This window comes from Saimiri boliviensis, chromosome 19, assembly GCF_048565385.1.
Source record: "Saimiri boliviensis isolate mSaiBol1 chromosome 19, mSaiBol1.pri, whole genome shotgun sequence".
NCBI lineage: Eukaryota > Metazoa > Chordata > Mammalia > Primates > Cebidae > Saimiri > Saimiri boliviensis.
This window is the reverse complement of record NC_133467.1, coordinates 20,186,958-20,201,575: the sequence shown is the minus strand read 5'-3', so window position 1 is coordinate 20,201,575 and position 14,618 is coordinate 20,186,958. Positions and strand designations below refer to the sequence as shown.

Genomic DNA, 14,618 nt, shown 5'->3' with positions numbered 1-14,618 from the left:
TTTCTCTCAAATTTCCGCCCTTAGTAATCATGGCGGCGGCACCTCAGCACTGATTCGTTCAATTCCTTCCCCGTAATCCTCTGCATTCGCGGGCCGATTGAAGGGCGCTTGGACCTCAGCAGTGATCTGTGTGTGGGTTGCGGTCCTAGGAGCGTTTAGCTTTTTTGCTTTGTTCGCCTTCCTCTTTCAGAAGGCTCAAGATCGGCCAGCAGGTCTGCGAAATTTGAAACGCGAGACTATTCCTCCTTGTTTCCCGGTTCGGGCAGCGGGAGCCTGTCGGGAAGCGTAGAAAGAAGGGAAGGGCGTGGGCCTCGTGACAGCCTCTGGGTGGTCTTGGGCTCGCGCCTGGCCTTGCTACGTGGGGTCGCTCTCTCGTCGTCACTTTTGGCTGTCGACTTGTTGAATAGAAGTGGAAACTGATGCTTTAAGACTCGGGGAAAGGCCTTTCCCTTGTCTCCACCCCATCAAGGGCCCCAAAGAACCTGCAGATTTGTCTTGTTTCTAGACATGTGTACTCGAATGTTGTGCGGAGGAGGACTTAGATATTCGAGAAGAGAGTAGGAACTCCTGGAATTTTAAGGGATTTCTGTATCTCCAAAACCGGCATTTAACTACCGGCAGCGTGGGATTCGTGACTGTTTTTCGCTATCCTGTGGCTCCAACATGTACTTCTCTTCTTGGTTAAGTCAGCTGTACAGGGGTTTATCCAGACCCATTAGAAGGACCACCCAACCCATCTGGGGTTCTCTCTCCAGAAGTCTGATGCTGAGTTCACAGAGGAGAAATCCAGGTGAAAATAGCGAAGAGATCTGTTCTCTGAACAGTACTTCAGTCTGTTACCTACGGCCAGAGAGCTTTTATTTCATTCCCCGCCCCCAGTTCTTAACTGGATAGCCTTCTGTGTAGAAGCAGATCGTTCACTCTCTTCATTCATTATAATGCAGGTTTTTCCCCCCTGGGTTTTTAGAAAGACCACAAAAAGGTAACCACGTAATATATAGAATACTCAGCTTTTGGCTGATGCCTTTAAAAATCTTTTTTCACAGAATTATAATAGTGTTCTCTAGTGTACAAGTGGTTGTTAAACGCTGGATTCATACTAAAACTAAATAGTTCCTGCACCATCCATTTCTGCAGTTTCTAAAATCCTATTTCATTTGGAGAAGAAATGTGAAGTACTAAGAATTGGGTAATTAGGATTTAAATCAATGCAAATGCTAGATGATCCAAAAATTTAGATTTGCTAACACAAGACAGAAATTTACATTCAGTTATTCACTTGGCTTTTGACATATTTGCAGGTAAATTTAATAGTGAGTGAATTAAATTACATACTCTGACTTATAAAGTTTACCTGTTTCCCTAACTTACCTAAGATGTATTTTGAGAATTTTTATTTTTAAGCAACCTGCAAGCGATGTATTTTTAATCTTGCCTTTTAAAGCTTCTTTTCTTTTCTTTTCTTTTCTTTTCTTTTCTTTTCTTTTCTTTTTTTAAAGAATACAGTAGCTTTGTTGTCCGGACCAACACATGTGGAGAGCTGCGTTCATCTCACTTAGGCCAAGAAGTCACCTTGTGTGGATGGATTCAGTACCGAAGGTAAATTGAGGAAGACAGTCTAAGAATGCATAGTGGTTGTTTCCCAGGGCAATTCCAAACCTTACTAATTTATAACCAGTCTGAAGAATAAAACATTTTGCAACTCCTGCAGAATTAAGAACTTACTGAATTTTCAACTTTGTTTTAGTTTTCAAAGACCCAGGTGACAGAGTGTCATTCTTAGTAGGTACCAGTAACATCTATTGAAGGGTATAACAATGAAGCTTGATTCACCAGTGGACTGAAATGACATTGAGCTTACTAAGACTGAAGAGTTCCTATGACCAGTAATTAAAAATAGGCCAGCCTCCTATAAACCAATTGTTAAACTCCAAAAGCATGGGGCAAAAGCTCATTTTATTCAATTTAGGTAGAGAGCAAGCCTAGAAACATAAACAGTGATTCCTTAAGATCAGAGCCCATATTTTTGTTGTTGTTCATCTCTCTATTCCAGAGCATACCCGAATAGTACATTAATTCACATGGATGAAATCCAAGATACATAGGTTATATGATCTTCTTAAAGAGTATGTCCAGGCCAGGCACAGTGGCTCACACCACTAGCAGTTTGGGAGATCAAGGCGAGTGGATCACGAGGTCAGGAGTTCAAGACCAGCCTGGCCAAGATGGTGAAACCCTGTCTCTTCTAAAAATAGAAAAATTAGCCCGGTGTGGTGGCGGGCGCCTATAATCCAGATACTCAGGAGGCTGAGGCAGGGAATTGCTTGAACCTGGGAGGCAAAGGTTTCAGTGAGCAGAGATCACGCCACTGTACTCCATCCTGGGCTATAGAGCATCTCAAAAACAAACAAACAATCAAACAAAACGAATATGTCCGAAGTAGGTGGATATTTACCCCATAAGTTTAGTGACTTCGTTTCCTGAACCCAAATCTGAAGAGGCTTTCTGTACATGTTCCCTGGTACTGAGGACAGTATGAGAAATAGAGGTTGGATGTTAAAATGTGAGCACTTCTGGGACCTTTTGATGATTCATAGAGAGGTATTAAATTAGCAGTTGGAACTCTTCCAGAAAATTTTAAATTGTGTCTTTTATTAGAAAAGGACTTTATATTGCTGTATTTTAAAAATGATCCATCAGATGCTTCTATTATCCTAAAATACTATCTTTGGGTTTTACTGTATGCAAAATTTCCAAATTTAATAAAATTTTCTTATAAGGACTTAGGCCAATGAAAATTTTCAATCTATAATACTTTTTCATTAATAAGCCATCTGTATAAGATTAATAAGCCATGTAAGTAGACAATAAAAATTGAAACAAATATAAAACAATTATTTTTCAACAATGAGCTATATAGATAATTGCATGAAATGTAACTAATGAAAGTACATAATTATCAGGCTGGGCACAGTGGCTCATGCCTGTAATCCTAGCACTTCGGGAGGCCGAGGCGGGCAGATCATGAGGTTAGGAGTTCGAGACGCCTGGACAACATGGTGGAACCCCGTCTCTACTAAAAATATAAAAAATTAGCTGGGCATGGTAGCACGTGCCTGTAATCCCAGCTACTCAGGAGGCTGAGGCAGGAGAATTGCTTGAACCCAGGAGGTGGAGGTTGCGGTGAGCCGAGATTGTGCCATTGCACTCCAGCCTGGGTAACGAGCGAAACTCCATCTCAAAAAAAAAAAAGGTACATCATTATCATAAAAAAGAAACATGAGAAATTGCATGGATTTTTGTTATTTGTGTATTTAAACTTTAGGCTTAGAGATTTTATCTTTAAATATTCCTTTTTTTCTTTCCATTAATCAGGCAAAACACATTCTTGGTCCTAAGAGATTTCCATGGGCTTGTTCAAGTTATCATTCCCCAGGATGAGGTAATTGAAAATTTCATGTCATTATCTAAGCCTCTTTGATGCTGTGGCTAGGGTAAGCTAAGTAGTTAAATGAATATGTTTGAGGTTTTATATTCAGAAGTTTATTGTTAATGAAAACTGCAAAATATCAGAAGCAATATTAAAACAGGGCAAAAAGACCAGTGACCCAGTAGAATTACAAACCCAGGTTTCTCAGTGAGGAAAAAAAAAGAAAAAAATAATAATTATGAACCCAGGATATTAACAAAAAATTTAGAGGAAAAAATACATAAATGGCTTGTAGACATAATGAAAGTATGCCCAGCCTCACTCATAGGTAGATAAATACGAATTAAAACTGCATGTAATTGTCATTTTTAACACATTAGATTGACAACACACTGTGTTTGGGAAAGCAGGTGTTCAGTTCCTGGAGGGGATACAAATTGGCACTAGCTAAAGGGAGCGCAATTTGGCAATATCAAAACTATAAATGCATATATCCTTTGAGCTATTAATTCCCCTTCTGGTAAATTATCTTTTTTTTTTCTTTCTTTTTTTGAGACGGACGCTCACTCTGTTGCCAGGCTGGAGTGCAGAGGCACAATCTCTGCTCACTGAAACCTCTGCCTCAGCCCCCCAAGTAGCTGGGACTAGAAGCATGTGCCACCACGCCCAGCTAATTTTTGTATTTTTAGTAGAGCTGGGGTTTCACCATGTTGGTCAGGATGGTCATGATCTCTTGACCTCGTGATTCACCTGCCTCTGCCTCCCAAAGTGCTGGGATTACAGGCATGAGCCACTGCACCCAGCCAGTAAATTATCTTATACCTAGACTTATACAGATGCAAAATGACATATGTACAAGGATATTCACTTCAAGATTCTTTTTAACAGAAAAAATTTGGGAACAACCTAGATGTCCTCCAATAAAAGACTGACTTAAAAAATAATGTATATTCTTCCAATAGGATACTCTGCTCAGCCATACAAAAAAGAATGAAGAAGTTCTATTCTAATAGGGAGAAAAAAAATCCAGGGAATACTGTTAGGTCAAGAACCCTCTATTCTTGAGTATACAGAAGAGCAGCTGTTAAACTCCAACAGTCTAAGTGCTGTCATCTGTATAACAAATAGGGGAAGGAAGCAGAACATATATTCAAAGTGTGTGTGTGTGTGTGTGTGTGTGTGTGTGTGTGTGTGCGCGCGCGCGCGCGTGCGCGCGTATTTACTTGTATATATGTTATGAAATGTCTCTGGAAGGATACCTAAGTATCTGGTAACATTGAGTGCTTCTTGGGGAAGAGAAACTGAGGGCCTTGAAGACAAGGATAGGAGGGAAACTTTTCACTATATTTTTTGTACCCTTTGAATTTGAAGCCATGTGAAGGTACTACCTACTCAAAAAAGTATTTATTTAATTACCATCAAAATTAGATAAAATACGACAGAGTGATATTCTGAAGAAAAAAATTTTTTTATTAAAACATTCAAGGCCAGGCATGGTGGCTCATACCTGTAATTCCAGCAATCTGGGAGGCCAAGGCCAGCAGATTGCTTGAGTGCAGGAGTTCAAGACCTGCCTGGGCAACATAGTGAAAACTCGTTTCTGCTAAAAATACAAAAAATTAGTTGGACGTGGTGGCGTGCACCTGTAGTCCCAGCGACTTGGGAGGCTGAGTTGGGAGAATCACCTGAGCCCAGGAGGTAGAGACTGAAGTGTGCCAAAATCACACCACTGCACTCCAGCCTGGGCAACCAGAGTGATACCCTGTCTCAAAAAATAAATAAATAAATAAATAAATAAAATTAAAGAATTAAATAAAAAAAGAACTGCTATCATACTTATTGGGCAAAGTTGGGTTCTGTTGTAATTTTTACTTAATGCTTGTGTGCCTAAGAAAAATATTATTTATTCAGCTCTTAAGTTTTGAAATGAGTAAAGAGCAATGAATTATGTTTTAGGGATCAGCATCCAGAGATGAGTATAGTTAACTCTGAAGACCTCCTTTGACTTTGACCCATTATTGCTGTTGGATTTAACTGCCCCTAAGACTAATCCTGGAGACAGTTACTTTTCAAGTATGTGGGACTTGTTTGCATTAATAATGATCATTCTTCTCCTTATTTTCCTTTAAGGAAAGTTTTTTTTTTTTTTTTTTTGAGAGGGAGTTTTGCTCTTGTTGCCCAGGCTGGGGTGCAATAGGGCGATCTCGGCTCACCGCAACCTCCACCTTCCAGGTTCAAATGATTCTCCTGCCTCAGCCTCCCAAGTAGCTGGGATTACGCAAATGCGCCACCACATCCTGCTAATTTTTTGTATTTTTAGGAGAGACAGGGTTTCTCTGTGTTGGTCAGGCTGGTCTCGAACTTCTGAACTCAGGTGATCCACCTGCCTCGGCCTCCCAAAGTGCTGAGATTACAAGCATGAGCCACCATGCCTGGCTGTAAAGTTTTTTTAAAGCTCTTAACTAATAGTTTTTTTCGCTGCATTATATAGAGTCAAAATGGGGTTGCAGTGTTTTTACTAAATTCAGTAATAAAGTCATTAAGGGGCAGCCCCAGTCTTTATGGTAATTAAGCTATGACTGTTAATTTTTTTTTTAACCGTAGACTTACAATAACTTAACATTCCTGTAAGTTCATATGTCTCTTGGAACTCTTTTCACCCCTTGTTGTGTAGTCAGCAGCCTCTGTGAGGAAAATTTTATGTGAAGCCCCTATGGAATCTGTCGTGCAAGTGTCTGGTACAGTCATTTCCCGTCCTGCAGGACAAGAGAATCCAGTAAGTAGTTTAGAAAATATCTATGTAAATTTTGCTTGTATGCATTTTCACTGTCTGTGTACACATTCAGGCAGCACAGACTGAGCACCTATTGGACATTAGGCACTAAAGTTTAAATCTACAAATGAACCTACAGATTTCAAAGTCTTTACTACAAACACACACACACCTATATAAATATGCATGCTAAGACTTTGTTTTGTTTTGTTTTGTTTTTTTGAGACAGGCATCTTGCTGTATTGCCCAAGCTGGTCTTGAACTTCTGGGCTTAAGCGTTCCTCGTCTCAGTTTCCCAAGTATCGAACTGCAAGGATGTGTCCTGACATTTGTTGATACCTGAGCACACCAGCCACAGATAAGCATAAGAATGTCAAAATCATGCACAGACATGTATGTTTTATACTTCACACTATGCACTATAAGGACTTTGCACATATTACATATGTAAATAAATGAATATGTTCTACAAATGTGTTTTGCATATGTCTTGATGAGTAATTTTTAAAACACTTCTCTCTCACTCTCTAAGAAAATGCCAACAGGTGAGATTGAAATCAAAGTTAAAACAGCTGAGCTTCTGAATGCCTGCAAGAAGCTGCCCTTTGAAATTAAGGACTTCATGAAGGTACCATCCTCTGTTATTAATAGAGTATCTAGAAAATGTTCATGACAAGTCAAGTATTTTCCGAGTTTTTTTAAAGAAAAGTTTAACTTCTACAAAATTAAACATTTTATTGTAAACATACCATAAATCATTCTCTTAGTTCTACCACTTCTTGACAAACTGTTGTGAAATAGTGCCAGTTCATTAAACTGTTGCAGTCCCTAAATACCTAGACTGTTTTTTCAGACAGATTAAAATGTGATTCTCTCTTTAAGACTTGAGGTGTTATATTATTTAAGTTTTTTTGTTGCTATTGTTTAACATTTGTAAGGAAATTTATGTCTAGCTTAGAAATGGCCAAATGACATAGGGGATCCTATACCTATTAAGTGATAAAATGTATGCTTAGAGCAACTCTTGACTTCCCAAGCATATAAATATAAATAGGATTGCTATAATTTAGGATGTTCTTTCCAAAGTTTAAGGGGTTAATGGAGCTATACACTCATATGATTTTCAGCCTTGTCACAGTTTATAGACTTGTATATTCCTAATTTTTAAACTGATCTATTAAGGGATTTTTAAATTCACTCCATGGCCAGTTAGTCTTACATTTAAGTTCCCAATACTTAATTCTCTAATTAGAAAGAGCAAAATAGCCGGGCACGGCGGTGGCTCAAGCCTGTAATCCCAGCACTTCGGGAGGCCGAGGCGGGTGGATCACGAGGTCGAGAGATCGAGACCATCCTGGTCAACATGGTGAAACCCCGTCTCTACTAAAAATACAAAAAATTAGCTGGGCATGGTGGCGCGTGCCTATAATCCCAGCTACTCAGGAGGCTGAGGCAGGAGAACTGCCTGAACCCAGGAGGCGGAGATTGCGGTGAGCCGAGATCGGGCCATTGCACTCCAGCCTGGGTAACAAGAGCGAAACTCCGTCTCAAAAAAAAAAAAAAAAAGAAAAAGAAAAAAAAGAAAGAGCAATATAATTATACAGTTGACCTGATTGTAAAAAGGAAAATATACAGTTTTCCCCAGATAATCATTCAAAAAGAGAAGTTATAGACATTTCTTAAGTTTTCAGCTCAAAGAGGGTTGCAGAGATTTACAGCCTTAAAATAAGCAAACTGTTTCTACTAGTACAGCCGTGGAGATTCCAACCACTGTCCCCTTGCATTCTTTACACTTGTAGTCAGCATCCCATTCAGGTGAATATTCTACTCTGGTGTATCTTTTTTTTTTTTTTTTTTTAATTAGGAGATGGGATCTTGCTATGTTGCCCAGGCTGGCCTCAAACTCCTGGGCTCAAGTGATCCTCCCACCTCAGCATCCCAAGTAGCTGGGATTATAGGCACATGCCACTATGCCCAGATACAGCATGTGGTGCTGTGGTTTTTTTTGAGAGATCTTCAAAATCTTTAAATTTTTTTCAAGACTCAACCATGGACTTAAATTAATGGATACGTGTTTGGTAAAGTAGGCAAATTTTAGTCAGTGAAGAGTAATGTTAATAATAATGAATAGTAAAAAAATATAAATCTACACTAATGACAATCTTAGAAGTTGTAGGAATTAAGGATGGTATTATATACACAAATGAAAAGAGCATACAGTGAGCTACATAATGATGGAAACTAAAGGCCGAGCAAAGTTTTTGAAAATTCAAACTCTGTTTCTAAAGATAATACCTTTCTAATGTTCAAAAATATTTAAATATGAAAATCTTTCACTTTCTTTAGAAAACAGAGGCTCTTCGGTTGCAGTATCGCTACTTAGACTTGCGTAGTTTCCAAATGCAGTATAACCTGCGGCTGAGGTCCCAGATGGTCATGAAAATGCGGGAGTATCTCTGTAATCTGCATGGTAAGAGAAATGCCTGGATGCTCTTTGGAGCTTTTTAGCATTGCTTCTATTTTATTCAGCAGTTTTATTGTAACCTTTCCTTAGGATCATTGGATCAAATGTTGCCAGAAGTCTGGAATTCACTCAATGTGTAATGTAGTTTTTGAAGAAAAGTTAACATTATTTTAAAGATGATAAAGAGGATAGTGGCTATTACACTGATTAATGTATTATAGTATTTTCCATCATTGTCAAAGGCAGGATAGCCCTTTGGCTTTTTCTATAAGATTTCTTTTCTCTTTTGAAATAGAGTTTTCACTCTTGTTGCCCAGGCTGGAGTGCAATGGCACAATCTTGGCTCACTGCAACCTTCACCTCCTGGGTTTGAGGGATTCTCTCGCCTCAGCCTCCTGAGTAGCTGGGATTACAGGTACCTGGTACCACACCCAGCTAATTTTTGTATTTTTAGTAGAAACAGGGTTTCACCATGTTGGCCAGGCTGGTCTCAAACTGCTGACCTTAGGTGATTCACCCACCTCAGCCTCACCAAGTGCTGGGATTACAGGCGTAAGCAGCCCTGCGCACCCAACCTTCTGTAAGATTTCTTGGCTGAGTGCAGTGGCTCACACCTGTAATCCCAGCACTTTGGGAGGCAAAGGTAGGCGGATCACCTGAGGTCAGGAGTTCGAGACCAGCCTGGCCAACATGGTAAAACCCTGTCTCTACCAAAGATATAAAAATTAGCCAGGCATGGTGGCAGGCACCTATAATTCCAGCTCTTCAGGAGGCTAAGGCAGGAGAATGGCTTGAACCCGGTAGGCAGAGGTTGCAGTGAGCTGAGATTACACCATTGTACTGCAGTCTGGGGGACAAGAGCAAGACTTTGTCTCAAAAAAAAAAAAAAAAAGAATTAAGAAATCTTTTTTTTCTTTTCTTTTTTCTTTTTGGCAGAATCTCACTCTTGCCCAGGCTAGAGTGCAGTAGTATGACCACAGCTCACTGCAGCCTCAACCTTTCACGCTCAAGTGATTCTCCTATCACATCTTCCCAAGTAGCTAGGACCACAGATGTACACCATCATACCCAGCTAATCTTTTAAAATTTTTTATAGAGATAGGGTCTCACTATGTTGCCCAGGCTGGTCTCAAACTTCTGGGCTCAAGCAATTCTCCCACCTAAGCATCCCAAAGTGCTGGGATTACAGGCATGAACCACCATACCCGACCAGTCTTCTTAATTCTTTATCATGCACATACATCATTTATTGGGAGCTCAAAAATGTCATGTGAATTAAACTAGACATCTCATTCAGTCCTGGACTTTTTCTGCTATATTTGTGTTATTTCTACACTAGCAGAACATTAAAAAAAATCAGAACAGTTCAGTAGACAAGAATCCATTAAATATTTAGAATTATTTTATGTGTACTGTATGCTTTATGAACAGAATAGTATTTATGAAAATCTTCATCTTCCTTCTTAGATTTGTAAAAACCAGCATCAGTAGGTTTTTTCAGTTTGTAAAAACCAGCATCAGTAGCTTATTTCAGCTAAAATTCCTAATTAAAGGGAAGCCTCAGATTTGTTGTACTATATTGTGGAACATCATATATGACAAATTTTACATTCCTGTCTACTAAATGATAATGTTTCTCTCTTTTTAGGGTTTGTGGATATAGAAACTCCAACACTGTTTAAGAGGACCCCAGGGGTATGTGTATTCCTTCAATCAGTCTGTCAATAATGTCCTATTAGTTATAAAGCTAGACCACTTTGCTTTTATATTTACTGGATCCACTTTTATTTTATTCACTGCCTCAGGATGGTCATATTAACTAGGTTTTTCTAAAGAATTGAGAAAATTATTTGGGTATTTTGAATCAGAATTGTTTTATTCCACGTAAGTTTTCTTTCTTTTGAGTTTGTTTGTTGGTTGGTTGGTTGTTTCGTTTTGGGGTTTTGTTTTTTTTGTTTTGTTTTTTTTTTTTTTGAGACAAGAGTCTCACTCTGTCACCCGGGCTGGAGTGCAGTGGCACGATCTCAGCTCACTGCAACCTCTGCCTCCCGGATTCAAGTGATTCTCATGTCTCAGCCTCCTGAGTAGCTAGGATTATAGGCATGCACCACCATGCTGGGCTAACTTTTGTATTTTTAGTAGACATGGAGTTTCACCATGTTGGCCAGGCTGGTCTTGAACTCCTGTCCTCATATGATCTGCCCACCTCGGCCTCCCAAAGTGCTGGGATTACACGCGTGAGCCACCTCGACCTGCCTCCCTTGAGGTTTACAGATGTAAATCATTAATAAATTGGTTCTTTGTTTTTTGTGGGTTTTTTTTCCCCCCGAGATGGAGTCTCGCTTTGTCACCCAGGCTGGAGTACAGTGGCGCAATAGGCTCACTGCAACCTCTACCTCCCACGTTCAAGCAGTTCTCCCACCGCAGCCTCCCAAGTAGCTGGGACTATAGGCACGTACCACCGTGACCAGCTAACTTTTGTATTTTTTTTAGTAGAGATGGAGTTTTGCCATGCTGGCCAGGCTGGTCTCGAAATCCTGACCTCAGGTAATTCACCTGCCTCAGCCTTTCAAAGTGCTGGCATTACAGGTGTGAGCCAGTGCACGTGGCCAATGAATTGACCAGGTGCACTGGTCAATTTGTTCTTTAAGAACAAATCTCCTGGCCAGGCTCAGTGGCTCACACATGTAGTCTCAGTACTGGGAGGCTGAAGCAAGGAGGCTCACTTGAGCCCAGGAGTTCAAGACCAGCTTGAGCAACATAGTGACACCCTCTTGAAATTTTTTTAAAAAATGGAAAAGAAAAAAATAATTTTTTAAAGAACAAATCTCTTGCATATTAAAAATTGACATTTCTTGCCCAGGCACTGTGGCTCATGCCTATCATCCCAGCACTTTGGGAGGCCGAGGTGGACAGATACCTGTGGTCAAGAGTTCAAGACCAGCCTAGCCAACCATGGCCAACATGGTAAAACCTTGTCTCTACTAAAAATATGAAAATTAGCCAGGTGCAGTGATGGGCACGTATAATCTCACCTACTTGAGAGGCTGAGGCAGGAGAATCACTTGAATCCAGGAGGCAGAGTTTGCAGTGAACCGAGATTGTACCACTGCACTCCAACCTAGGTAACAGAGCGAGAGTGTCTCAAAAAAGAATTTTTTTTTAAATAAATAAAAATGGACATTTCTGGCTGGGCACAGTGGCTTACACCTGTAATCTCAGCACTTTGGGAGGCCGAGGCAGGTGGATCACAAAGTCGGGAGTTTGAGACCAGCCTGGACAACATGGTGAAACCCTGTTTCTACTAAAAATACAAAAATTAGCCAGGCGTGGTGGCAGGTGCCTGTAATTCCAGCTACTTGGGAGGCTGAGGCAAGAGAAGCACTCGAACCTGGGAGGCAGAGGTTGCAGTGGACTGCGATTGTGCCACTGCACTCCATTCTAGGCAACAAGAGCAAGACTCCATCTCAAAAAAAAAAAAAATTGACATTTCTAAACATTGATATTTACTCGATTTATCCAGTCTGTGAAATTATAAAACTACAGTTTAATTTGGAAATGCAATTAGGAACTACTTGGATAAGAAATGAGACACAAAATTCATTCAGCTTATAACAGAATTGGAAATTCATTTCAACAAGCATAAACTTACCACCTACCTGTGCAATGGTGTTTAAAGCCTATTATGTGCAAGCCCTTTTAGGGACTCAAAGATAAGCGAGAAATTATCTCTGTCTTTGTAGAAACTTTGTTCTTTAGTCATTCATTGATAAACTGAAGTAACAACTTCTACTAGTCAATTATACCTTGGGTTTTTGGTTTTTTTTCTTTTAATAATCTATCTCCTCTCTCTCTCTCTCTCTTTGAAAGGGTGCCAAAGAGTTTTTAGTACCATCCAGGGAACCTGGAAAGTTTTATTCTCTCCCTCAGAGTCCTCAACAGTTCAAGCAACTTCTGATGGTTGGCGGTTTAGACAGGTGGGCTTTTTTTTAATGCTAGCAGTTGTCAGAAAAGGAAAAGAGAAAAACAAAGGGAAAAAAGGAAACACAAAATCCTCTCTGTTCTCAAGAGAAGGATGGAAAATGTATGAGAGTCTGGAGAATATTTATAAAATACCCTCATCATTTGTAGTCATTATTTATTAAAGATTTATTGGGTGGCCAGCATGTACAAAGCTCTATGCTAGTAGATGTAAGAGGGGATTTTTTAAAAATCCCCTTTTTGCTCTCAAGGTGTTAAGGCTGGTAAGCCAGAATAGGATAATGAATAAAACCATCTGTGACTAAACCAAAATGTAAATGTATTGAGATTTGCAAATGAGGTGTTAAGAGCTTTAAAATTATATTGTTTGAGGAAATATAGAAAACTTTATGAGCTAGACCAGGCGTCCCCAAACTACAGCCCGTGGGCCGCATGCGGCCCCTTGAGGCCATTTATCCGGCCCCCCGCCACACTTCAGGAAGGGGCACCTCTTTCATTCGTGGTCAGTGAGAGGGGCACAGTATGTGGCGGCCCTCCAACGCTCTGAGGGACAGTGAACTGGCCCCCTGTGTAAAAAGTTTGGGGACGCCTGAGCTAGACCTTTGAGGATAGAGCTACACTTCAGCAGGTGAAGATAAGAGTTAGAATGACTTAGCACAGAAAGTCTCAAGTGTATCCATGGCACAGTAAGTATTTCACTTTGGCCAAATAAAAGAGTATATGTGAAGAAGCATGGACTAAAAAAAATGTTTTCATAAAAAGAATTGGCATGGACTGATTTGCATGCCAGTCTTATGTATGAATATCCAGAGGTGCCAGTGTTTGTTTTGAAAACAATATATAAAATAGTTAACTTCTCATAGGTCAGCTATATATCTAATTCGATTAAAACGTCATGAAAAATAAAAGTATTTCTTATGTTTTTTAGGTATCATTATTTTATAGCCTGCATTTCCTTAAACTTTTGGGAAAAAGTGTGTTTTAGTGTAAAATTAACTCAGTTAATGCTATTTCTAAAATTAACTCCTTAATGCTATTTCTCAATTCTAGATATTTTCAGGTTGCCCGATGTTATCGAGATGAAGGTTCAAGACCAGACAGACAGCCTGAGTTTACTCAGGTACAAAGTTATATTCACTTGTTTCTTAAAATTCATGCTATTTTGAAAATAGTATTTTCAAGACTAGTGCAGTAATTTTATATATTAATAGTTTACTTCTCGTTACATTTTATCCATCAGCTATTTAATTAAACTCACCTGCAGTCGAGAAACTCTTCAGTTTTTTTATCCATTTCATGTGTCCTTTTTAAAATTTTTATCTTTCCTTGGATAGCACAGGGGCCACACTGTCATTCAGATTTTAGTATATGTGCTGCCAAAGTGAGCATCTCTCCTTTCCATAAAGAGTATAGTCAGCAACTAAGGAATGTCGGAAATTCCTAAAGCATTTTAATGTTCATGATAAACTCCTTAAAACAAATCTCTTATATATTAAGAATGAATAGTTCTATATATTGATATTTTAATCTTTCTAATATGTGCACTTACCAAAGCTATTATGATTTGCTTTCTGTATGATAGCGTTTTATTTTATTTTATTTTTTATTTTTTATTTTTTTTGAGAGGGAATCTCACTCTGTCACCCAGGCTGGAGTGCAGTGGCATGATCTCAGTTCACTGAAGCCTCTGCCTCCCAGGTTCAAGAGATTCTTCTGCCTCAGCCTCCCGAGTAGCTGGGGCTATAGGCGCACACCACCATACCCGGCTAATTTTTGTATTTTTAGTAAAGGCAGTGTCATAAATAAAGCTCAGAGTTGTAAGGAAAACCAGCACTCAGAGAAAGGATTTCTCAGCAAAACAAATTTACTTCTGCACAGAGGTGTGTCCCTCATATTGCCACAAGAGAGCAGCACATAGAACAAAGGAGAGAGGGAGTTTCGATTCCTGACGCAAATCCTGCCCCATGCCC

The 14,618-nt window shown here is 39.6% G+C and overlaps 1 protein-coding gene across 3 annotated transcripts in view; it reads left to right on the top strand.

Moving 5' to 3' along the window:
- The first annotated feature begins 382 nt into the window (after nucleotides 1-382).
- Nucleotides 383-14,618, top strand: part of DARS2 (aspartyl-tRNA synthetase 2, mitochondrial) — a 37,406-nt gene continuing 23,170 nt past the window's right edge. For 2 of the 3 annotated variants that reach the window (XM_074390117.1, XM_003925351.4), the window contains exons 1-9: nucleotides 383-790; nucleotides 1,500-1,599; nucleotides 3,376-3,442; nucleotides 6,105-6,206; nucleotides 6,736-6,831; nucleotides 8,550-8,673; nucleotides 10,316-10,362; nucleotides 12,538-12,644; nucleotides 13,699-13,768. In XM_074390117.1, coding sequence (XP_074246218.1) covers nucleotides 664-790; nucleotides 1,500-1,599; nucleotides 3,376-3,442; nucleotides 6,105-6,206; nucleotides 6,736-6,831; nucleotides 8,550-8,673; nucleotides 10,316-10,362; nucleotides 12,538-12,644; nucleotides 13,699-13,768 — 840 coding nt within the window. In that variant the 5' untranslated portion in view covers nucleotides 383-663. Of the gene's footprint in view, nucleotides 791-1,499; nucleotides 1,600-3,375; nucleotides 3,443-6,104; nucleotides 6,207-6,735; nucleotides 6,832-8,549; nucleotides 8,674-10,315; nucleotides 10,363-12,537; nucleotides 12,645-13,698; nucleotides 13,769-14,618 lie in introns of those variants that run through there. The other variant, XM_074390118.1, reaches the window with a different exon arrangement.